The 26,851-nt window shown below is 45.2% G+C and overlaps 1 protein-coding gene across 1 annotated transcript; it reads right to left on the bottom strand.

The window, feature by feature from the left end:
* Positions 1-1,310: 1,310 nt before the first annotated feature.
* LOC144802712 (uncharacterized) lies at positions 1,311-16,546 on the bottom strand. The gene is given in 2 exon segments (XM_078671827.1): positions 1,311-2,266; positions 14,101-16,546. Coding segments are annotated over 2 exon segments (3,402 nt in total).
* Positions 16,547-26,851: the final 10,305 nt, after the last annotated feature.

Raw genomic sequence — 26,851 nt, forward strand, 5'->3', positions numbered from 1 at the left:
GTTGGATAGATTTGGTCAGACTAGGTCGTAGGGTCAGAAAAAAGACTACTTTATGTATGTGGGGGTGCAGACTCGGTCTGAGGGAAATGAGTCCGTACTGAGTACTATTCAGAGGAGAATCAACCCAGCTGTCAAACAGGAAGTCTTGCAGAGGGCTGTAGTCTTGGTGATGCATAGGTTAAAATAATTCAGATATTGTTTTATTCTGGAACTCGAACAGGGTGAGCGTGAAAGACAGCATTTAACTTTTTTAGAACTGATGCCCACGGGATCTCGACGTTCAGACCATTGATGTGGGTCCCCAGCCGGTAGACCCATCGTTGTTGTTTTTCGAACAGAGTGTTGGCGATATTTTTACCTGTACACACCTGTTCGATGACGGTCCATTGTAGGTCATTAGTGGTATGGTTAGCTTGGAGAAAGTGTTCACTCATTTTAGTTGTGATCTTGTGACACCTGATGTTGCTGCGGTGTTCGCAGATTCTCTGCTTAATCTTGCGAGTCGTCATGCCCACATATCGTAGGTGGCATGGACACGTGATCAGGTAAATCACGTTTATTGAATTACAATTTGTGTGGACTCGTTGGGACCATTGCTTGCCTGGTTCCAGCATAAGCTGGTTGGTATGTATGGTTAGGTGGCATACACTGCAATTCGAGCAGGGGTAGTGACCAGTCACTCGTGGTAACCCCCATGTGTCCGTCACTGATCTCTCCAAGGTGGGATTTTTGTTTGGGGGGCGTGTGTGGACTAGTGAGTCTTTTAGGCTCTGCCCTTTCTTGAAGGAGAAAAGGGGTTTCTTACAGTTTTTTTTGTTACTTGTGATGATGTTCCAGTTCTTGTTGATTGATTTTTTCATTGCATTTGAGAAACTACTGTATGTGGTGACACATGTAAGGGGTATTTCTTGTGGTTCCCTTATGTTGTCTTCCAAAAGGGCTTCTCGGGTTTTGTTTCGGGCCCTCTTGTAAACTTTGTTGAGAATGTTGGTGGGGTAGCCTCTTGACTTGAGTTTTGAAGTTAGATCGGAGGCTTGTTCTCGGTAGTCCTTTATATTGCTGCAGTTTTTTCTGATCCTCAAATACTGGCCATATGGCAGGTTTTCCCTGAGGGGCCTTGGTTGGAAGCTCGAGAATTCTAGGAGGTTGTTTTTAGCAGTCGGTTTATAGTGTGTCCTTGTGGTTAGTCTGGTGCCTGTTACTGTTATTACGACATCCAAGAACACCACTTCTTCTATGCTGCTGCAGTGGGTGAACTTCGAATTCGGGTCAAGGGTGTTTATCCAGTTAAATAATTGTTCCAGTGATAATTAGTTGTCCTTCCATATGAGGAGGACGTCGTCTATGTATCGCCTCCATAGTCCTATGGAGGTGAAGTAGCGGCCATTGGTGGGCAAGATGTGTTTTGCCTCAAAGTCATGGACATACAATCCGGCCACACTCGGGGCAAAAGTACTGCCCATCGATGTTCCGGTGCTTTGGAGGTATAGTTTTCCTTTGTATTCGAAGAAGTTCTTTTTTAAGGCCATTGTTGCACATTCTAAAATGAAGTTTTTGGGGGTTTGGTATTTCCAAGGTACTGAGTCCAGGGCTGATCCCAGGACCTTGAAGGTGTCATCTTGCAGAATACTAGAATAAAGACTTTCTATGTCTAATGTTACTAAGGTGATAGATCCTTCTTCAAAGGTAATACTTTGTTGGAGCTGCAGAAGACTTTTGGTGTCTTTGAGATAAGGGCTAGTATTCTGTATGATAGGTTTGAGAAAGTGGTCGCAGAAACGTGACAGTGGTTCCAGGAGCGACCCAAATTCTGACACGATTGGTCTTCCAGGTGGGGGTGTTTGGTTCTTGTGTGTCTTTGGTAGTGTATATAAATAGGGTATCACACTGTCCTTTGCTGTTAGGAAATCTGCCTCATGTCTGGAGATATGTTCATTTTCAAGTGCTTCCTTCACTAGACTGTCAATTTGTGTCTTGAGTTCTGGTGTAGGGTCTCTTATTAGTGGGGTGTAGTTCTTGCTGTCACTTAGAAGGTTTTGACAGATTTGATTATAGTCAGTCGTATTCTGGATGACAATCCCACCTGCCTTATCAGCAGGTTTGATTGTAATGTCTTTATCATTTTGTAAGTCTTGAAGTGCTTTGTATTGTGGGGCACTGAAATTCTTGAAAGTGGTCGGGGTTTCTAGGGCCTCCATGTCATTAAAGACAGCCTGTTCAAAGGCTCTTATTTCTGCTGGTATTGTGTGGGGGGGTGGTACGAACCCTGATTTGAATAGTCATGTGCTTTAAAAAAAACATTGCATGCATTTTCTCCAGTTACTCCTTTTAATCGATTAAATTATTTAGGGGTCGGCGGAATTGGCCAAATTTAATTTTGCAGAATTCTGTGGAATTACATTAAGATTCCGTGGAATTCTGTGATGGGGCAGAGTGGGCATTTGGTTCTATTTTATTAGCGCAAAATGTCAAATGCCAAAGGCCTCTAGGTACTCTTACATACTCTCCATGATTACTGCAGAGCGTGTAAGGTCTCTGTAAAGGTGGCACTGCTAAGTTATATGCAGGGTTTTCTATACTTTAGAAACCACTGCATATCACTCTGCAGTGCACACCCCTCAGCGTCATTATATACTGCAGAGTATGTAAGTCATTGAGGGTTGTGCCTAAAGTGATTTTTAAATAAGGTGGGAAGAGGGATCAGTCCCTCGATGTTTAAAAACCACTGCAGTACTAAAAGTAATTCTGCGTTACAAGAGTAACATGGAAATCCCAAATTTCTCCAATTACACTGGCGGAATTAATCATTTTACCCAGGTATAATATTAATTCCAGTTTGGTGTACACATTAGTGGGGGCTATGTGGTATCAAGTTAATGTTTGGTGAGATAGATAGGCTGGCAGATATTAGGTAATGTTAGATTGCAGGCATAGGGTTTTAAAGCAGGCGATGTGATCTATTGAGTGAGGTGTCAGCCATTAGCGGAATTGCAGTAAGAGGAAATTAAGGCATGAGTAAGTGGAGGCTATCTTCAGAAAAAAAAGCATGCAGCGGATGGAAGATAAGAAGAAGGTCTCGCTGAAGGAAGAACGGAGAGGAATCAAGGGGAAAGGAATCAAGTGAACGTAGTCAAGTTAATTTTTTTTATGCAGAGTTTTAGGAGAATAGTGGAATCACTTTTCTTAGATAGAAGGCAATCTAAACACAGAAAAAAGTGTCATGTAATGATCTTCCCTCTCTATTAGAGGTTACCAACTCCTGAGGCGGAAAGCCGGGAGTATGCTCATTTTTAAAAAATTGTAAAAATCGGAACTGATTGTTTTTATCTGTTGTGCACTTCCCCCTGAGCACTCCCCCATCCTTATTTGCATCAGAAATCCCCGCGCAGCCGATCTGAACGCTGCCGCGGGTCTGAGATCTTTTGCCGCCATTCGTGTCCAAGCCCACAGGCCACGCCCACGGCAGTGAGGCAACGCCCCCTCCTGGACCACTATTTAAAGCGCGCTGACTCACAGAGCCCGCATTAGAGGTTACCAACTCCTGAGGCGGAAAGCCGGGAGTACGCTCGTTTTTAAAAAAATTAAAAATCGGAACTGATTGTTTTTATCTGTTGTGCACTTCCCCCTGAGCACTCCCCCTGAGCACTCCCCCGTCCTTATTTGCATCAGAAATCCCCATGCAGCCGATCTAAACGCTGCCGCGGGTCTGAGATCTTTTGCCGCCATTCGTCTCTAAGCCCACAGGCCACACCCACGGCAGTGAGGCCACGCCCCCTCCTGGACCACTATTTAAAGCGCGCTGACTCACAGAGCCCGCATTAGAGGTTACCAACTCCTGAGGCGGAAAAGCCGGGAGTATGCTCATTTTTAAAAAAAAAATAAAATCGGAACTGATTGTTTTTATCTGTTGTGCACTTCCCCCTGAGCACTCCCCCATCCTTATTTGCATCAGAAATCCCCGCGCAGCCGATCTAAATGCTGCCGCGGGTCTGAGATCTTTTGCCGCCATTCGTCTCCAACCCACAGGCCTTGCCCACGGCAGTGAGGCTTCGCCCCCTCCCTTCACCTAATAAATCAATGTGACTTCCCCGGACGCGCAGCGGACGCGCGCAGCGGGCGCGCCGCCAGCGCGCCGAAGGGCGCCAAAGGCAAGCCCGTCTGCACCCGTCCGCGCCAGGCCGGGTCCAGGGGCCAGCCATGCCGGTTATTCCATCTCATACTCGGCCAACTCCCTCAGAGAACTGCAACTCCCATACCCACCACCCTCCCCTCCCACCATCAGACGTATCACTACAGCTGGCCTCGCGCGCCCAGACTTACACTCCCCCAGTCGGAGCATACCTCCCGCTAAACCGGCCAGGAGTGTCACTTCCATCCGGGTGTTGTATTTGAACACCCGCTCCCTGGTAAAACACCAAGCTGATATCTATATCCTCCTGTCTATTGAGAAACCAGACGTACTTCTGCTCACAGAAACCTGGCTAACCACAGATTCTCTCCCTGACATTCTGGCGGCCCTCCCCCCAGACTACTACATCCTCCATGCTGACCGCACTGGAAATCGTCCCGGGGGCGGAGTGGCAGCCATTATATCAAAACATCTTAATTTCATCTCCACATCTTCCCTTACCCTCCCAGAAGTAGACAACCTAATCATCAGTCTGAAAACTGACGCAGGAGCCCTAACACTCCTTCTCTTATACCGGCCCCCACACTCTATGCCATCTTTTGCTACCACCCTGATCGAACAGCTATCCGACCTACTGACACTGCTCACCAGACTAGCTCTCTTTGGCGACCTTAATGACTGGTTCAATGACGTCAACGCCAGCCCCCACGCCACAGAACTCTTCGAAGCCCTCAATAGCCTTAACCTGACCCAACAAATTTCCTCACCCACCCACATCAAGGGCCACATCCTGGACCAGTTATGGACCCACAATTTAGCACTCTCCCAGCCATCCGTCTCCCCCTGCGTTTGGTCAGACCACTACCTAGTCGACACCACCCTCACTGTCACTGGCAGGATTTTCGCCCCTTTGATGGCGGCTTCTCTCGTAAATGGAATTCCCATGACTCCCAAGGCTTCCTCACGACCTTAGCCGACACCCGTCCAGCTATTAACCCACCAGCCAATATTGACACGATGGAAGGTGATATCGGCACATGGCTAAAGTCGGCCAGTGACCACTTTGCCCCCCTAACCAAGTTCCCCCGCACTAGACACTACAACTCCCACAGATGGTTCTCTGGCGACCTTAAGAAACACAAACTGAAGGTGCGCCAGTTGGAACGGACGTGGAGGCGCATTTATTCTGAGTCAGACAGACTACTCTACACTACAGCTCGCAGAGAATACAAAAATGCAATCCTCCTAGCCAAATCGGAACATTTTTCAAACAGAATCTCGTCCGCGGACAATAAATCAAAGGTGGTCTTCAAAATCATGAATGAACCTCAGACGACAGAACTCTCCCGGCTCAGACCCCCAGCCAAGAGACCTGCGATGCTCTCAATCTTTTCTTTATCGAGAAAATCAATAAAATCAAGGACTCAATCCCCTCCTCCCTCAGATACTCCCCCCAGACAACCCTCCGAACAACTCACTGACCTTCACCCACTTCCCCATCCTCAACCCCAACTCACTAGCTGAACTTGCGATACGGGTAAAATCTGGCTCTCCGAACGACTGCTGCCCTCCTTCGGTCCTATGGGACGTCTGTCTCAAATTACCCGACTGCATCCTACCTCTGCTGAACAGCTCCCTCTGCACCGGTATTGTCCCCAGCGCCTTCAAAGAGGCCCTCTTAGTGCCTCTCCTGAAGAAACCTGGTGCGGACCCGGCGGAACTCTCTAACTACCGTCCCATATCGCTCCTGCCCTACTTTTCCAAGCTAATGGAGGCCCACATCACCCGGTGTCTCTCCAACTTCATCGAGACCTCTGGCTACCTGGAGCCTAATCAGGCCGGCTTCAGGCCAGCCCATTTCACTGAGGCCGTCATCCTCGCAGTCTTGGACACGTTGAGTAGGAACGCTGACACAGGGATTCCCCAGGCCCTCGTACTCCTGGATCTGTCGGCCACGTTCGACACGGTTGACCACAACATCCTTCTTCACCGTGTCGAGGGGGCAGGCATCCAGGGTCCTGCCCTCAAATGGACCCAGTCCTTCCTGACCGGCAGAACACAAGCCGTCTGCTTGGGCCCCTACACAGCGTCCAAAACCCCCACGACTTGTGGAGTCCCTCAGGGTTCTTCCCTGTCACCCCTATTATTCAACCTTTACCTCCGGCCCCTGATTCACTTGCTTCAGAGCTGGGACATCACAGTGTACAACTACGCTGATGACCTGCAGATCATCTTCCCACTCAACTCCTCGGACGCTGTGAACAACTTCCATTCCGCCATGATACACATACAGCAGTGGATGAACTACAACCAACAAAAATTAAATCCTGGGAAAACTGAGCTCCTCCTCCCCGGCTCCAGCCCTTCCCACTGGAGTCCGCAGTTTTGGCCTAACGAATTAGGTCCCTCCCCGGTCCCTGTGAAATCAGTAAAAAGTCTTGGTGTGACCATCGATGCCAAAATCACCCTCAAATCTCAATTGGGCGCAGTGATCTCCTCATGTACGTCCCAGCTTCGAAAAATCCGTAACGTCAGTCACCTTCTACCACCAGCCGCTCTGATCCAGGTTATCATCTCTTTAGTACTATCTCGTTTGGACTTTTCCAACTCCCTGTATTACGGACTCCCACAATCACTGTTGCGTCGCCTCCAGTGAGGTACTGGGTTTTTCAGAACCGGTACTGAACCGGTAACCCAGCGGTGCCAGGGACAACACCCAAAGACCTCAAGTACTTTCCTGATTCAGACAAAGAAACTCAGAGTCTTCTAGGTGAAGTCAAAGATCGAATTTATTGGCTACAACCAAGTAACAGGCGTCCTAGAAGTACAACACGTGTATATTCTCAGGAGACTGCTCAATCTTACCAAGCCAGTCTTCTCTTTTTATACAAAATATTATGCTTCAGGCAAACATTCTTAGGTTTACAGTTGACCATTCACATATTTTCACTACAAAGAAAAAGCAGAGTCATGATGACAAGCCCACATTTCAGTTTGTCCAGCCCATAACAAATTACCCGGCAAGGCCCAACATTTTCATCAGATATCAGTGGACCCCCAATAAAAATGGGCACCTCCTCCTCGTAAAGCAAGACATATGTAAAGAAACAGGGACAGGTGTGAGCAAGATTAGGCAGGGTGTGTGTGCGATGAAAAGGGTTTATGGCATGTTGTGCCTTGATGCTATCTCGCTCGGCCACTGGGAAAGGAACTGGCCGGGCAGGTTCGGCCTGGGGCAATGGTTTCAGCTTGCCCAGGTCACAGAGAAGTCAATTAATGTGTACGTGTCCTTTGGAATCGAATTTGTCTGTAGTTATAAGCCTATGTGAGGGCAACTTACAAAATGGCTGCCGTACGCAAAATGGAAGTCAAGGGTTCAGGACGAAAATGACGATTTCGAGGTGAAATCGTTACTGGAATATGACGAAAATGCTTGTACATAGTGTACTAGCCATTCTCGGTATTTTGATATAAAAATCGTCATGCTACGACAAAGTTTTATTACACGAGTCCAGAATTTTCAGAACCACAAACCCTCCTTTTGCCCTTACATAGGCAATTAACCTATCCTCATGCTAATCTGAGTCCAGGTCTATATTCCTAAAGTCATTGAGATGTTGCTGTAACATCATCCTAGTACTTAGCTCGTCTCTTGATACAGGTTTCCTTACACATGATGTAGCACAGAGGCCACATATTGCAGGAGCACACTGCACGCACAGACAGAACAGGAAAAGAATGGCTAAGACCATCCCAATGACCATCAGAATTTTCCACCCCCAGGCGGATATCAGTTCCCAGAACCATCCCATTAACGACCAATCTCCTTTATCCACATGAATAGATTCGGAAATCTTATGCAGTTTGGAGATGGCCTGGTACACTGTTGGAGCGTTATCTGGAATGAAAACACAGCAACTCGATTGGATCAATTTACATACCCCACCTCGGTCTGCAAGTATAACATCTAATGCGACCCTGTTCTGAAGGGTCATAAGACGGTCCGACTGGAGCTCAGCAGTCAAGTTACTAAGGGCACCGGCAGTTTCAACTACTGTGGACTCAACCACCCTTGTCAATTGCCTTATGTTCCTGCTATTAACCATTGGTCCCCAGAACGGCAGAAAACCCTTTACGAAGTCCCCAAATTCTTGTCCTGCAGTGTCTTCTTTATTCAAGACACCTCTAACTACTTGTCTTGTGGTAGTCTGCCGCTGGGGCAACCATGTATAGGCTCTATCATGGCAGATGAAATAGGTACCCTTAGCTGCTAAAAACGAAGGGGAAGTCTGAGATGCAAAAACAGACGTTTTAGTACAGATACTCTTCCCTAACTGAGCTCTGGGATTCTTGCCATTACCTTGCAGACACAGGTGACCCTGATGGGGTACAATCCAAATCGGGGAGGATCTCTTAGCTTGCTGTTTCTCACTCAGAGTAGCTCCATATCCGGTCACGTTCCATCCTATGTATACTAGTGTCTCATCTCTCGGGATAGTCTCGTAGGAAATATCTTCCTTAATCATGTCTACTATACCCTTAACTAGAGCACTATTCTTAGGATTGTCTGTTACAGAACATAGGGGGCAGACTTCATGTGCATAGATGAACATTGTTATGTATGCCCACACAGAACCATTGTGGCTGAATGGCAGGACCAGATAGGGAATACCTTTATCCGTTGTGTGAGGCATAAGACCACACACCCAACAGTTAGCCGTGTTCATTACTAGTTGGTGTTGGTGCAAAAGCTGAACGAAGGAGTTATTAATAAACTCTAACTTCCTAGCGGATTCGTGTTCAGGGAGAGATTGAAAGGAATGCGAGGAAACAGTAGGAGGAGGTATGGGCGATGTAGTTGGTGCAAATGTCACTTGTAAGGAGAATAAGAAAGATCCTGTTAAACACATTATTGCACCAAATAACATGAAAATGCATAATAATAAAAAACGTTTCTTGGTCATCAATTTACATATTCTGGTTTCAAAAGTCATTGTTTTTGCAGGTCTCTCCATCTCGAAAAACTCCATCCTCTATACAATGCTGCTCGCGATGGTAGGTTGTTTCTGCTAAGGAATGCTTCTGTCAGTCTAGGGCAACTCCCTTAGACCAACCAGAACTGTCGACCTAACGTCGTCAGCTGCACCCCAGAGACTTTCGGCAATCGCGACCCTAGCAGCGGAACCCGGATGGTGGTTCGAAAAACAAAAATAAAAAAGTTTCTCAGATGGGAGAGCTGCACTTTCAAAAAAAAAATAGCAAAGGAAAGGAATATCTTTTTATTAGTTCATAGTTCTCGTCCTCAGATTGTATCTTTGCTTTCCAGGTATTGTCTGGTCTTAGAACAAGAGTTCAGGTTCTGTAGTGTCCAATCGATTTGACGGTGATACAGCTGGTTGCAAAATGTTATCACTCTCTTTTTCAGTAAGTTTTCCCTTTACACGTGCATCACTGAAAGGCAGAAAGCACGGTTTCAGTCTCTGAGTCGGCGACACCCTCCTGGACCCACCGGTCGTACGGCAGAGGCAAAGGCACCCTCTTGCAATGTACACCGTGGATCCAGTGCTTCTTTCCTTCCACTCGAACAGCCGATCTTGTTGAAAGAAGGACGAGGTGTGGGCCGGTCCACCTGGGCTGGTCGTTCTTTGTTCGCTGAAAGTTCTTGACCAGCACCCAGGATCCAGGAACGATCTGATGTCCTGGAGCTTCAGAGACCGGAGGCAGTGTATCATGCACCTGTTGATGTAAAACACTCAATTTAGCCGTCAATTCGTACAAGTAGTCAAGCAAAACAGGGTATTCGATTTCACTGAACTTTGTAGGCTTTGGCACTCCCCATATGTTGGCCGGGCGGCCAAAAACGATCTCGTAAGGACTAAGGGGCTCATTAGGATGGCGGACGGACTTGCGTCCATCCGCCACCCTTGAGGAGGAGGGAACGTCCGCAGGGGCTGCGGCGTTTCCTCCGTGCTGATTAGGATGTGACCGCCAGGGTGGCGGTCACATCCTCTATTTTCATCATTGCGGCGGGTGCAGCTTCAAGCTGCACCCGCCGCAATGTTAAAAATGCATGTGTTGCATTTACATGCACAAAGCGGCAGGCACCGCACGGTGCCTGCTGCTTTGTGTACGCAAATGCAGGGGGGTACCATAGGTACCCCCCATGTGCACCCCCCACCCCCCATTCACCCAGGGGGCCCGCAACGGGCCCCCAAAGTGAATGTCCGTATGCTTTTCCATGGCGGAAAAGCCGCTGTGGAAAAGCATATTTACACCAACATCATAATATGGCGGACGGTGTCTCATAGACACCGCCTGCCATGTCATAGCTTTTCCGCCGCGGTCGGAAGCCGACCGCGGCGGAAAAGCGGCGGACGGAATTCCAGACCCACCAGCCATCCTAATTTGGCGGTGGGTCTTTGGAGTCTCCACCTTGGTTTTTCCGCATCCTCCAGGCCGGAGGATGCGGAAAAACCGCCATCCTAATGAGGCCCTAAGTCCCACTCGCGAATGCACAGTCATTCTGGTGGATAGGAGTGCTAGGGGTAGAGCGTCAGGCCATTTAAGACCAGAGCTCGATTGAATTTTGACCAGTTTTAACTTTAGCGTGCCATTGTAGCATTCTACTAATCCAGCTGATTGGGGTGATTTGCAGCGTGAAATTTCTGATGAACGCCTAGCCCTTCACATACTTTCTTCAACACACGACCCACAAATTCACTTCCATTGTCACTCCAGACCATTCTCGGCATTCCAAATCTAGGGAAGAACTCTTTCACAAGGGCTTTAGCTGTGGATAAGGCAGTGTTGTCCTTTAGGGGGTAGGCTTCCACCCATCTTGAAAAGGCACAAACAACAACGAGTACGTATTTTAAATTGTTGCACCTTTCCATGTGGATGAAATCTAGCTGCAAAACCTCGAACGGATACGTAGGAGGTGCAAAATGACCAGCTGGAGTTGGTGTTCCCCTACCAGGATTGTATTTTAGACACACCATGCAATTCTTGACCACATTCTCTGCACACTTAGGAATTCCAGCATTTTGCCATAGTGGAGCCAACAACTTACAAATCCCTTTCACACTGATGTGAGCCATTCCATGGGCCATTGTAACCACTGCAAGCACGTACGCATCGGGTAACAACCATCTCTGATGCTCTGACAATTCAATCCAGCAACCATTGGCATCCATTTTACCCGTACTTTCTCTCCACACACTCAACTCTTTCTCTGTAGCTTCAGCTTGGATCGATTTCACATTCTCTATCGTATCTTCGCACATACCAACATCACCAATCCATCTTGCAGGGCCTGCAACATACATTCGGCTCATTACATTCCTCGCTGTTTCTTTTGCGATTTCGTCAGCAAATGCATTTCCACGACCAACATCATCAGTCACCTTCTTGTGTGCGCTACATTTCACAATCGCAACTTGCAAGGGCAACGTAAGTGACTCGAGAAGCTCATTCACCAACTGACCATGCTGAATCTTAGCTCCATGCGAAGTCAGGAACCCACGTTCTTTCCACAATCGTCCAAAACTGTGAGCCACTCCAAATGCATACTGGCTGTCGGTATAGATAGTCACTTTCATTCCTTTTGACAACACACATGCTCGTGTAAGTGCAACCAACTCTGCTGCTTGAGCTGAATTATGTGGGATACGTGCAGCTTCAACAATCGTATGCAAAGTCGTGACAGCATATGCTGCAGTCGTATCGCCATTCGGAAGCTTAAAGCATGAACCATCAACCCATAAGGTACCATCACACTTTACAAGAGGAGTGTCCCTAAGATCTATTCTCCCTTTCGTTTCTTCTTCTGTTCTAAGAAAACAATCATGCTGTTCTGAAGCATCTAATTCCTCTACACTCGGCAACAACGTAGCTGGGTTAAGGGTGTTGCATCTTTTTATGTGCACATGACTCGCTAACAATGTCAACTCGTAACCTGACAATCGAGCACTATTTAAGTGCTGTGTCTTGGTTCTGTTTAACAACGTGTCCGCTGCATGTGGAACCATCACAATTAACGTGTTATTCATTACTAAACCAGCAGACGGATGTATGACGTTACAACGCATACTTTTACAACGCCTACCTTTACATCGCAAGTTTTACAACGCATACCATTACAACGCATAATGCTTTTAGGCGCTGGATAGTGAATAGTTTAATTTACTATTCCAACTCCAGTCCCCGTGGATAGTAGGGAAGGTTATTGGATAGTAAATTAACCTATTCCCTATCCTAGAGCGCCCCCCCAGAGCAATGCGTTGTAATAGTTTGCGTTGTAAAAGTTGCATTGTAATGGTAGTTCGTTGTAAAGTTTTGTTGTAAAGGTTGTTCCCCCAGCAGACTGTCGAATAGAAACACCTGCTGCCGCTGTTGCTCTTAAACAACTCGGCAATGCTTTAGCTACCGGATCCAAAGTCGACGAGAAATACGCACATGGACGCTGCTTGTCTCCAAAAGACTGAGTCAACACTGATAATGCACAACCTTCTTTCTCATGAACATACAATGTAAAGGGCTTACTGTAGTCGGGGGTACCCAACACAGGAGCCGAACATAATGCTGTGCGCAATTCGGAAAAACTTTTCTGACACTCTTCAGACCATGGAAGGGGATTCGGTGTATCTTTACATGTTAATGCCACCAAGGGCTTGGCCAGCAAAGAAAAATTTGGTATCCACTGTCTACAGTACGATGTAATACCCAAGAAAGCACGCACTTCTCTCTGTGTTCTTGGCACACTCAATTTTGCTATTGCCTGAATTCTTTCTGGGGTCAATTTCCTTCCCTCCTTCGATAAGAGATGACCTAAGTAGGTCACTTCTTGTCGACAATATTGCAATTTTGAGAGAGACACTTTGTGATGCAACTCACACAAATGACGCAATAAAGACAACGTGGCTTCTTTACAGATTTTCTCAGTATCTGCAGCAACAAGCAAATCATCAACATACTGAATGAGGGTTGCGCCATCAGGTAAAACAATTGTATCAAGCTGTGTTTTTAAAGCTTGACTATATATTGATGGACTTTCACAGTAGCCCTGGGGAGCGCGTTTGAAGCGGAAGCTTCAACCTCCTAAACTGAAGCCAAAAATATCCCTACTCTCCTCAGCAATTGGGATTCTGAAGAAAGCATTCTTCAAGTCAATCACCGAAAACCAGGTGGCAGAAGCTGGAATCATAGTCAATAGGGCAGTGATGTCAGGAACAACTGGAAATTGTGGCACAACTATTTTATTCACCTCTCTAAGATCAATCACAAATCTGTAAACAGGTGGCTGGGAAGGGTCAGTTTGTTTCAAAACAGGCAGAAAAGGACTATTGCAAACGTTGCCTCTTGTCTCTTCAATCACATCTTTTTCAATCAAATCGTAAATGATCGCTAGCAAAGCTTTTTCACCTTCACTAGAGATTTTGTATTGGGAATTCGTGGCATTTTAACATTGGCTTTCAATGTCACAACATATGGTGGTATTTCCAAAAGACCCACATCATTAGGACCCGTAGCCCAAAGAATATCAGGAAGGAACGACAATTCTGTCGGGAGTTTATCCCTTGACAAATACATTGGAGAAACCACTTTCTTACCCAGTGTAAGTTGTACTCCCGAAGGAGAACAGTACAAAGTCGCTTACAATCTTTTTAACAGATCCAATCCCAACAAGTTTTCACCACAACCTGTTGTCAGAATAAGGGGTGCTTCGAATTCACAAGGCCCAACAGAAAGAGACATAGGACTAGAAACTGGGTTCCTAACCGGGGCGCCAGAAAAACCTACAGAAACATTTGTTTCGCCAGACAAAGGTGCGCCAGGGAGTTTGGAGTGCATAATAGAACTCTTTGTAGCACCAGTATCCAACAGAAAAGGCTCTGACACACCTGATGTAATCACCTCAACGTAAGGTCCACTCTGATCTACTGGAACTGAAACAACTCCCTCTCTTTGTCTACAGCTGTCCAAGCAATCATTACCTTCCACATGCTCATCTTCTGCATAGTAATCATCAGCATAGTACTGAGCTGTCCTACCAGATGCATTATCCTGCTGATCAAACCTATTCATCGAATTTTGAGGCGGAAGGGGACGTGCGTTTTGGGGGAAATCTCCACGTCCTCTACCTCTAGGCACTTGTTGAACACCTCGACCTCGTACACCAGAGGTACCATTTGTACGCTGTAACAAAATAGGGCAACTATACTTAAAATTACCCTCTTCCTTACAATATGAACACTGATTGGGACCTACAGGGACACGTGGTTGAGTATACTCGACTCTTTGCGAGTTCCTCTGATACTGTTGAGGTTGCTGATAATTATTCTGACCACCACCACCAAGTGGCGGATACGCTTGCTGTAACAGAACCTTCGTTTTCAACTCCTTTGTTTTCTTTTCTGCTCTATCTTTCTCGTCTTTGTCTCAATTTTCGTAGTACTGTGCAGTAGCCAATATCTGTGCTGAAGAGGAAACGGCCCAAGAACTTTCTGAATCTTTCAACTTTTTACACAACTCGGGAAGTAAATTGTGCACGAACTTATCGAAGAATAACCGCTGACCACCTTCTGTACTCATATCTTGACCACTGTGGTCGACAAACGTTTCTTCAAACCTGGTGAAGAAATCTGACACCGTTTCATCTTTCTTCTGCTTACATGCAGACAATTTATCCCAATTCACACGCATCGCAGGCATTAAAGTTTTCATGTAATTAATGATCCTACCAGGGAGATCTGCTACTAAAGGCTCAGGTTTAGCACCACCAACTTGTCGGGCATCTGCAGCAGTAATATTAGCCCATGAGTCACCTAATTCCTGATCATGGTCTGCATGATGAATCTTTCCCCATAAAGGCTGTGGAACAACATTCCTAAACAACATGTCTATGTCGGCTAAATTCATAATGCAAGAGCCTGCAGTTTGTGACAATTCCTTGTAATACCCTGCAGGATTTTTACGAGGATCGGGCAATGTCTGCTTAAGGGCCAAAACTTCAGCTCGCTTCCATGGAACATGTACCCACACACGCTGAAAATGTGCTGGTATAGCTGGGGGAATATTATTATGACCAGCTGCTACTTCTTCCTTCCATACCGGAGGAACTTCTCTCATGGGATATTGTCTTTCCTTCTTCTTAACAGAGGAATCAGACTCAAACAACGATTTAGAAACACCTTCAGTCCTAAGCGACAACAACGTCGCAACTGCTTTCTTAACATCTGAACCCACAATTGCGCCTTTTGAAAACTCGAACCGTACATGGCTCAACTCGGGCGGATTAGGTTTCAAATCATTCTCCTCTAAATCCTCAGAAAGGAAAGTACACATTTTCTCAAAAACGTATCTCTGCTTCGGTTCTTCCCACTGATGGAAGACATCCATGATAGATTCTAAATCATATTTTTCCGGGTCAGTAACCCATCTATGTGCCAAATAATTCAACGTTTCCTTCTCTCTAGAATTAGGCAGTTGACTGCGCAACTGCTTACGCTCGGAGGCAGGGGTTGCACTCGTTGCTCCAAAGAGAGGATGCAAAAGACTAGCGACAGTACTAGCCACTCTCTGACGAACAGAAGGAGAAGTCGATGAAAAGACAAGCGGAAAAGCAGGGTGAGGCAAGGCAGACGCAGAGGCAGTGTCAGGAGGCGTACCAGGAGTGGTAGTCGTTATAGTAGTCAAAGTTGTAGGAAGAAAAGGCAGAGCAGATGTCAAAGCCGGTGGCCCTTGAGGAGGCTGCACCGGAGGAGCAGGGGCCAACTGGAGAACAGCTGGTGGATGCTGTAGAGGAGCAGGAGGCAATGCAATCACAGGTTGCGCAGCTAAAGGTTGCGGAGGTGCCGTAGCATTTTGCGCATAAGGGGGTGGCGAACTCAACAAATGCGACATTAGGGGATCTTTTTCAAGGTCTTTTGCTGCATCTTGCGGAAGAGGCGGCAAAACTGGATAGCATTTATCGATTACCATTATACGTTGCCTGTGCAACTGCTCACTCATCTGTTCCTCTTCGTTATCTTTAAACTGCATAGCAGCTTGCATTATCGAAATACCCCTTTCTCTCTTATTTTTCTTCGCTAATTTAATTTCCTTCTGTTTGGCTTCCTTACGCCATAGGCGGAAAGAGTCAAACATCGCCGGCCGTGCTTTCTTCTTAAAAAGTTTAACTTCGAGGTTATCTAAGATTTCCGTGTCAAAGCTACCATATTGGGGCCATTTTAAAACACCATCTTTTCAGGTGTATTTGATCCATACTTCATTGTATGTGATGGGGCCTACTCCATGTTTTACATACAGTTCATACGTCGGAGTTCCAATCGGAGGAACCGGACACGAGTCCTCCAATCGGGAATCCCTAATATTACAACCAAGACAAAACAAATTTCCAAGTCTGCTAAGACCAGGCATCTTCGCTCTCTAGTCTAGCTTCAAACTTCAAAGGATTATCGGTTACGATATTCTCGTAAATACACGAGTCCTTCGGCTTTGGTACTTGCAAGTTCCAAATCAAAGATCCCAAGGGGATACCCAAACTAAGACCAACTAAGGACTGTGAGAAGCTCCACTTATACTTAACTGAGATATCGATGACGTCACCAGAAGACTCGTCCATCGTTTCGCTCTACCAAACATCAAGGGTCCAAATCAGGGCGATAGCCAGGGCAGCAGTCCTTCGTAGCCGTCGGGAAGCGGGGAACCTCGCAGCAAAGACTTTCGGACCACATCGACATGCAGGGGTCGATGAAGTGGCGGCCTTCCTCCCGAATTTTCACACAAAGCTCCTCACGAACCTCTGGCTTGGACCGGTACCGTTGGTATCGCCCCACGTTGGGCGCCAGCTGAGGTACTGGGTTTTTCAGAACCAGTACTGAACCGGTATCCCAGCGGTGCCAGGGACAACACCCAAAGACCTCGAGTACTTTCGTGATTCAGACACAGAAACTCAGAGTCTTCTAGGTGAAGTCAAAGATCGAATTTATTGGCTGCAACCAAGTAACAGGCGTCCTAGAAGTACAACATGTGTATATTCTCAGGAGACTGCTCAATCTTACCAAGCCAGTCTTCTCTTTTTATACAAAATATTATGCTTCAGGCAAACATTCTTAGGTTTACAGTTGACCATTCACATATTTTCACTACAAAGAAAAAGCAGAGTCATGATGACAAGCCCACATTTCAGTTCGTCCAGCCCATAACAAATTACCCGGCAAGGCCCAACATTTTCATCAGATATTGGTGGACCCCCAATGAAAACGGGCAGCTCCTCCTCGTAAAGCAAGACATATGTAAAGAAACAGGGACAGGTGTGAGCAAGATTAGGCAGGGTGTGTGTGCGATGAAAAGGGTTTATGGCATGTTGTGCCTTGATGCTATCTCGCTCGGCCACTGGGAAAGCAACTGGCCGGGCAGGTTCGGCCTGGGGCAATGGTTTCAGCTTGCCCAGGTCACAGAGAAGTCAATTAAGGTGTACGTGTCCCTTGGAATCGAATTTGGCTGTTGTTATAAGCCTATGTGAGGGCAACTCACAAAATGGCTGCCGTACACAAAATGGAAGTCAAGGGTTCAGGACGAAAATGACGATTTCGAGGTGAAATCGTTACTGGAATATGACGAAAATGCTTGTACATAGTGTACTAGCCACTCTCGGTATTTTGATATTAAAATCGTCATGCTACGACAAAGTTTTATTACACGAGTCCAGAAATTTCAGAACTATACCAGGTCGTGCAGAATCAAGCAGCCCGTCTCATTTACAAAACTCCTAAATGGCAGTCGGCCAAACCTCTGCTACACAAACTGCACTGGCTACCTATAGAACAAAGGGCGGCCTACAAGCTGGGCTGCCTCACGTTCAAATCCCTCCACTGCTCCAGCCCCGCCTTCCTGACAACACTCATCAACCCACACCGTCCAACGCGCAATCTCCGTTCAGCTCACCTCAACCTGCTTGTTGTCCCCAAAACCCAAACCAACAAATTCGGTGGCCGCCGGTTTGCCCACCTAGCCCCCAAATTTTGGAATCCTCTTCCCTTGGCCATCAAATCCAGCAGCTCCCCTCTTCATTTCAGAAAATTGCTCAAAACCTTCCTTTTTCCCCCACCCGGCTAAACTCCGCCTCCTCAGATCCCACACTTACCTCTGTCTTACAGCGCCAGGAAACCCACGGTGTCAGTGCGCTCTACAAATTTCATCTAACATAACATATTCTGTATTAAAGTTTTTTATTTTATTTAATTTTTTTACTCACTAAAATGACTTATTTGACTTTGGCTGAGAACATCTTGTCAATACGCAGACAGAGATGACATCTGTTTTGTTACATACTCCCATCTAGGCCATTTCCACGGCACAGACGAGTAACAGCTGATTTGAAAGGTACTTACAGCTAACATATCAAGTGTCTACTGTTCATGTGTGGGTATATGACCAGTGTGGTGTATGCATTGTATGAATAAGCAATGCAGAGTAATGGAGGCATTTTTAACGCTGCCTGAAAACTGGACATACCAGGAACTCTGCTGATGGTGTTTTTAAATTGCTATTTATTGCTATACCAGGTGCCCCCCCCTATCCCCCCTGAGGTCAGCACCCACTCCCTAGGTCAGCGCCCAGTGCGACTGAACGAGTTGTACTGCCCTAAAGCCGACCCTGTTTATTGAGTGTCTGCACACGGGTGAACTGATAGCCGTGGGAACAGACGTTGTTACAGCTTCAGCCTTGTGTATGTATCTTTTGCAATCCACTTAATAGCGAAATGCCATAGTTTTCGTCTTTAAATTTTAGCCCACAATTATTTGGTTACTAATGGCAATTTATATTTCCAGATATTTTTAGAAACACCGATCTCTCATCGGTGCCTGATGCATTAATTGACCTTGCACTTTACTGGTAAGTTTTTTAGAAAAGACCTTGCATAAATCTGACATTTTGGGAAATTACACCCAGAATATTTCCTATTTACAGATTAATGTGAGCAACCACTTATGGATGGCATTAGCAAATAATTTCTCTCTACTTCTGGGTTTGAATAAAGAATTCTTGCTTTTGTTCCTTTACCCTGGGATATTACAAAATTCTGGCCATTTTGTTTACGTCCTTTTTTAGGAGTTGACATGTTTCCAATTTATGATAGAAAATAGAGGGATCCATGCAAAAGCACCTAAGGCATTGTGAATAAGTCATGCTTCAAGCAGGGGCGTAGATAGAGCTTGTGGCGCCCGGGCTACCCCTCAGATTGCCGCCCCTTGGGGGAGGGGGGGGGTGCTGGGGACAAAGGACGGTGAGCACTTGAAAGATGTCAGAGTCTCCGAGGAGAGACACGTAATATTGCTGCTAACAGTTACCTCGATCATGAAAGTTACATTTAGTTATTTATAAAGTTTTATATAGCGCGAACTTGAACCCGAAGGACGTCAGAGTGCTGTACAATTTGAGGCAAAGGTAACAAATCAGAACATTAGTCGAACATGGGGAATCTAATGGGCATTGAGATGTTTACTCCTCTCAAAATTGCAATGGTTGTTTGTTAGAAATGGGGGTCTCTAGTTGGCAATGGCTGGCCACTGTCCAAGTGGGGACCCTTCTTCCTAAGTCAGAGTAAGGGGCTACACCCTTTGATAACCCCTGCTCAACCCTGTGGTAACGTAGCACGAGCAGCTAGGCTTATCTCAGAGGCAGTGTGTAAAGCATTTATGATCATACACAGTAACACAGTGAAGAACACTACAAAGGGACACCACACAAGTAGTATCTTTATGCATAGACTTAAAACAAGACCAATAACAATAAAAAGCCACAATACTGTAAACTAGGGATACTCTTGAGATGATGGAAAAATAGTTCAAAGTGTGCAAAAATGCACATACATGACACGGTCAAAGGCTAGACAGTTGAATACACCGGTGACTGGCAGTACAAAAGAGAACACACAGACTGCATGATCTATCTGGGGACTCAGAAAAACCATGTGACATCCATCAGAGTGCTTTGTGAACAATTACCCCTCAGCACAAAGCAAAAATGCACATACATGACACTGTTCAGGGATCCATCATCTACAGCTGACCATTAAATGACCATACATCATAGTCCCCCCATTAAAGCAGTGGGGACCTGCACAAACGTGATGTCATGTGCTCTGGGGACCCAAAACCAACTTAACAGTGTCGAAGCCTGTGTTTCTTTACCTTTCAAAAACAGCAAATTAATTATTATCACAGGGACTGACTCACTGTGTGCGCCCTTAGAACTAAACACAGCACAAAGGGGTCAGTCAGCTCCACCTTGCCAACACAGACTGGATAAACAGCCCACTCTGGTGGGCCAAAGGCAACAACCAGGGGTCGCGCCCTATCATTACTTCTAAGCAGCAGCAACCAACTCCCTGGGAATGAAAAGACGTGTGCGCTTGGGACACAAAACCAGCTTTTGTAATAGGCATCTCTCCTTCAGAGCAGCCTTAGCACAAAGAACACATAAGGTTAATATGACTTTATTCTTCAGCCTTGTAATAATATAAAAAATATTGTTTTCGTTTGCAGCCCCTCTTAATACACATCAAAATTACAACCAAAAATTCAAAATGATGTATAGGAAAGTAAAAGAAAACACCATGTTGAATTTTCAAGTAAAACTTAAATCCAAAAATTCTAAACTGTTATTTTTCTTGCTTTTCTATTATCAAAATCATCGATGACATCATCAAAGTCTAGTTCATCACTCAGTTGCTGTTCTATAGACAGTATGGCAAGATTTCTTAAACGTAAGGCACTCATTGTAGATCTTAGGTAATTCTTAATCAATTTCAATTTAGAAAAACTAATTTCACAACTAGCAACACTTACAGCAATTGTAAGGAAAATTCGCAGTAGTATTACAATATTTGGAACGGAGTTCTCAAGACTGTAGGTTAGTATAAACTGCAAAAGTTCAAGGGGACTGTCCTTCCATGTCTCTGTTTCGTGTTGCGTAGCAGCAACAGAAATAAAACTCTGAAGTCTTTTTCTCTCAACCAGGAACTCTTCCTCGTTAATGTCATCATGATAATGATTTAGTTGACATTCGTATTTATCATCCAAAAGATTTGATGGAGTAAGGAAAGCATATTTTTCAGCAAGAACATGAAGTTGTTGAAATCTTGTGGTGATTTCTTGGATCACTCTGTCCAGTGAAGGAAACATTTCTCTCCTCAACTCAGCTTCGTATGACAATTCAGCACCTCGTGATTCTTCACCTGCCATTAGTTTCTTCTTTCTACACCGACGATCCATGACTATCCCAAGATCATCACAAATTTCTTTGGCGTAAGCTACTGATTTGTTAACTAATTCACACCTATTTTCAGTTAGAAATGATTTTAAAGCATTGAGCTTTATGTCACATTGTTGTATATTCAATCCTTTGGTTTGGAGGTAGACCTGAGTGTCATTAATTTCTACAAGGACAGATTCCCACAGTCCAAGAAAGCACAGGAAGAAAAAAGATTGTAAAGCAACAAGCAGCACACCAGCATCTGACCTGGTAACTCTATTTTCTTCTTCACCAGTTAAACGTTCTACAGCACTTAAGATTTTTGAGTAATTCTTTTTTACAACACTCACAGCATCTCCACGTGCACTCCACCGAGTTTCTATTACACGCTTGACACTCTGACCAGTGACTGAAGTCAGAATATCCCAGCGATGGGTCGAGGAAGAAAAAAATGTGAACAAACGCTCCACAGTTCCAAAAAAGGTAACAGAATTCACAGCAACAGAAGCTGCATGTAAACCAGCCAAATTCAGCGAGTGATTTGTACATGCGACAAATTCTGCTTTTCCATTAATTTCTCTGATACGTCTTTGAACGCCAGTATGTTGACCAGCAATCACAGCAGCATTATCATATGCCTGTCCTCTACAATTTTGAATATCAATTCCGTTGCTTTCTAAATTCTGCAAAATCATATTTGAAATATTCTCAGCGTTTTTACCTTTAGTTTCAATGAAATCGACAAATGATTCCACAACCATCACTTTTTTTCCATTGATCATAACGTTGCGTAAAACTTGGCTCGTCTGATCCTTATGAGAAATATCAGGGGTGCTGTCGAACATCATAGAAAAATACTTTGCTTCTTTCACTTGCTCGATAACTTTGCTTCTTACTTTTTCTCCCAAAATTTCTATAAACTCATTCTGAATAGTAGGCGACATATATGATTTAGCATACTTTTTTCCCAGCTTAATTCTTACAGTATGCTCACGTAGCACTGGATCGTATTTTGCCAACAAATGAACTAATTCTAGAAAATTTCCTCTATTTCCTGTTGATTCAGGTTCATCATCAGTCTTGCAATGAATTCCTTCTCGGTGACCCCGTAAAGCCAAATTTTGTTTAGCTAGGAATCTAATGATATCCAACAATCTTGAAAGGATCTCCCTCCACTTCTTTACTTCGTTTTCAACTTGTTCTTGTGCCTTTTTATCAATTGTAGCTCCACATCGGATTCTAATCTCCAACTCCTTCCATTGTGTGAAACATCGAACATGGGCAACACTAGATTCATGATCAAAAATTCTGGGATTCAGTTTCCACCACGTGTTGAATCCATCTGCAGAATCAAAATTCGAAAGACTTCTGTCAGCAAATAGTCTACAACAAAAGCAGTAAAGAGCTTTCTTTGAAGGAGAGTACACCAACCATGACCTCAAAATTTTTTCATTATTTGGCAGAGTTTGAAAAAACCACTCGCGTGTAAGTTTTCTGGTTCGTCCTTTGATCAAAGCACCCTCACGAATGACTTCACCAAAATCAGAATCTAGATGTTGAACCACAGACGCCCCTTGTTGTACCAGCAAGATACGTGTGTCATCTTTAATCTTACTTGGCCAAAGACCAACATCTTTTAAGTCAACAGCTGGAATTTGTTGTCCATCAGACCCCTTATCACGTGTTGAAGTATCACATGACTTTGATGATGGATTGACTTCAAAATCAGAAACTGCTTCAGTAACAGTACTAGTGGTAGTAGTTTCTGTTTCAGTAACAGTAGTAGTACTAGTACTTTCTGTTTCACCAAAATCAGAATCTAGATGTTGAACCACAGACGACCCTTGTTGTACCAGCAAGATATGTGTGTCATCTTTAATCTTCTTACTTGGCCGAAGACCAACATCTTTTAAGTCAACAGCTGGAATTTGTTGTCCATCAGACCCCTTATCACTTGTTGAAGTTGAAGGATCACTTGACTTTGATGATAGATTGACTTCAAAATCAGAAACTGCTTCAGTAACAGTAGTAGTACTAGTAGTTGCTTCTTCAGTAACAGTAGTAGTAGTAGTACTAGTACTTTCTGTTTCGTGACTGAGGTATTTCAGTAGTGAACCTTCATACTTTTTTTATTCTTCCTCTCTAGCCTTTTTCTTTTTTCTAAAGGCTGCACCGCTTTCTTTTATTCGCTTCATCTTTAAGCTTGAAAGAATAAGAAAAAGATATTCTTAATAAAAAGAATAATGGATAAATACATCCAATTTCAAAATGTTAGCTTGTAGTCTGCTCCATTTCAATTGCAATAAAATAAAGTGAGACAAGAAGGACATGCGACTCCTACACCTTGTAACCCTCACTGTCTTGTTATCTGACACAGCCTGTACGTTGAGTACCATACAGAGGGGGGCTTCACATCACGTCCCAGCTGTCAGAGTGCGGCTCAGTTAAGGGGCCATTAGGCCTCCTTTTGATCGAGTGGCATGGAACATCACACTTAAATGTAAATACAACGGAGACAAAAGCATACAGCTGGTTATCTCTTCACAGGTACTTAAGAGACATGCTTTTGACTTTGGTAGGCCCCTTTATGTAAGTGCATGTACTGAAAGTATCTCAGATGTGTTGGTCTGTCGCAGTATTTACACACAATTTAAATAGTTCTATTTTACTTTCTTTTATAACGCTACACATCCCAATGCAGAGTGTCAGAGTGATTTTAATACCACATACAGATTGAAAATAAATCATGCAAGCGTGTAAATCAGTGAACAAGATGTGTTGTTGCATGAGTCAGTGAGGGTTAAAAGTAGTAGCAGTCACATATCCTACATAGCTCACTGTGCTATATTAAAAGGCTTACTATTTATAAACTGCAAGTAACAAAAGGATCTGGCTGTGTTAAAAACAGTAACCTTACCTAGCTACATTAAAACAAAATATGTCACCTGCAGTCTGATGCAGTGCTTTTAATGGGAAAAAATAAGTGCAGGTACTCATAAAAATAAGCTAGAGGTATGGCAAGTGGGAGGAGTTAAGGGCGGGGCTAAGGGAACAATATGATGGTGCATATTGGATTCTGTACCAGTTGCAGCACATATCAAAAACATGAAATCCGTTTATGTACCTGTGAGTACTGGTACATTTAAAGCACTGCCACTGCCCTTTTCCCTATGACCAGGCTCATCATGTCTCTTGCTGGTTCCGTGCCTTTACATCCAAATGTCCTCTCCACTTGCCTCTCATCTTTACCCAGCCTCTATCCTTCTCTCGCTGGCTCTGCCTCTCTTACTCCCATCTCTCGCTTACTATCTCCACACAAGTCTCTTACATTTTTTCACTGGTCCCTACATATATATATAATCCAAAAACACGTGTTAAGAAGAAATGCACCAGATTTTTGAAAGTACACATGTGTGTTAAAATGCAATTTACAAGTCCATTAATGATTTTAGAACTCAGCTAATATCTTGCATTTTTATCTGAAAAAGCCACATTCCTAACTTCAACAGTCACCTCACTTTACATTCCTCCCTCCCTTGTCCTTTTATGTCTCATCTTTCTCCCAACCAAAGGCATGACCAGTTTCATGGGAGCTAATTCCTGGAGTGTCGAGTGTTCCAACGGTCCCTGCTGTGCATTGCCCTATGGCCAGGTCTAAATTCACACCAATTGTCCCAGTACCCTGGTCAGTCCCTGTCCCTGTCCCTGACCCTGACCCTGTTATCTTGTAAATGCAGCAATTTGTGCATGGCACTCAAAGGAAAGCAGCTCTGGTGCTAAACAAAAAGCGCCTTTGTGAAGGTCGAGTATTGTATTGCACTGCCACACGCTTTAGTAGTGCCAGTCCAATACACTAAATGGGACTAGGTGACTATCTGGCAGTCCCAGCCCATTTCACTCACCTAAGGGCCTGTGAGTGAGTCAGCCATTTCGGGCATTTGCACCAGCTGCAGTTTTAAGATCTTCTCAGAGTGTTTCTCTATGCTTGCCTGTGCTCAAGTGAGTCTAATTTCAAATGAAATATTTATAAGTTTCCCTCGTCTTCACTGTATGGCTTGCAAGACAGTGTGTCACTCATAGTAGTTGAAATGCCACTCATTACTGAAATTATGAAGTCAGATGTCGTTACACATAGCATAGGTAGCGATTTGAAACCTTGGCCAGCAGCTATGCATCATAGCCCCATCACCACCCTGGTATGTCTCTGTCTGCCGTCCCCCCTGACTGGACTCGACTCCGAATCGATCCGACTCTCACTCTCTCACAGTGCTCACCTCAATCAATTATAGTCGTGTGCACTGTCTGCAGGGCTGGTCGACTCGTGTGTCTGTCGAGCAGAGTGCCGAACACTGAGCATGTAGCACGGATGAAAGAATAAATGCTACCAAATTTGACACTGCTACATTGACAAACGACCGTGTAAATTGCTTGTTTATCTAATTTAAAAGTGGATTTTTTCCGATCAATACATTTTAAATCACTCACTATCATAAACTCTACTCTACAGGGCTTCTACAGTTCCCTGTAGAGGTTTGTTCCGACTGGTGCAAAAATCATTAGCCCTCCATTTCCCCATCGAAATTCGATCTGGATACTATGGGCCAATTCACAAGGCAGTTGCAAATCTCCCGACGATTGGTATTGGTATAATAAAGAAAGAAACCTATGCATTGCAGAGATGCCCCCCGCCCTGCAGCCACAGCCACAGCCCACAGACGACGAGAGACAGACAGTGAGTACTGTGTAGCAACAGGGCTGCAGCTGCAGCAGGGCCAGGGCAGGCAAGTCAAAGGTTAAACAAACTTACGGCAAGATTTGAAGAATGGTGGTGGTGGTCTCTCCACACTGACTCCCGGACCTCGACACGACAGGAGGGGCCCGGCGGTGAGTGCGCAGCACGTATCGCGTCACCAGTGCAGCGGCGAGAGCAAGGGCTGGCCCAAAATGTTACAGGGCCGTCATCATTGGTCGCGGCTGTGCGCACCGCGCACGCTACCTGATTGACGGCCCTGTGAGCGAGGCTGGGAGGGAGGGAGGTGGTGAGGCCCGGGGGCCTGCCCTGAGAGTTGATGATGACGTTGTGATCAGGTGCTTCTGCTTCAAGTTCGAATCGGAAGTGGAACCAAAGGGTCACATTGCGCAAACGACATATTTATAATTAAATACATTATGCATGGTGTCATTGGTGTGTGTGCTTATCAGAATGGGTGGGAGATCGGAGATGGGATGGCTGGTGTCTGATTTACTTACTGACGGGTGAGGGGTCAGGTGTCACCGTCCGTCACAACACCGCACGACGGCCGGCCCTGCCACGGGTCAAGTGTCCTGCCTGGTACTGGCGGTCGGTGAGCACACCTGGTCTGTTTCTAAGTAGTTGTACACCTTCACAACTCGGACTGCGCGACGACGTCTGCTGAGAGATGCGGCGGCCGGGCGGCATAGCCAGAGCTGTTGCATTATGCA

This window comes from Lissotriton helveticus, chromosome 1_2, assembly GCF_964261635.1.
Source record: "Lissotriton helveticus chromosome 1_2, aLisHel1.1, whole genome shotgun sequence".
NCBI lineage: Eukaryota > Metazoa > Chordata > Amphibia > Caudata > Salamandridae > Lissotriton > Lissotriton helveticus.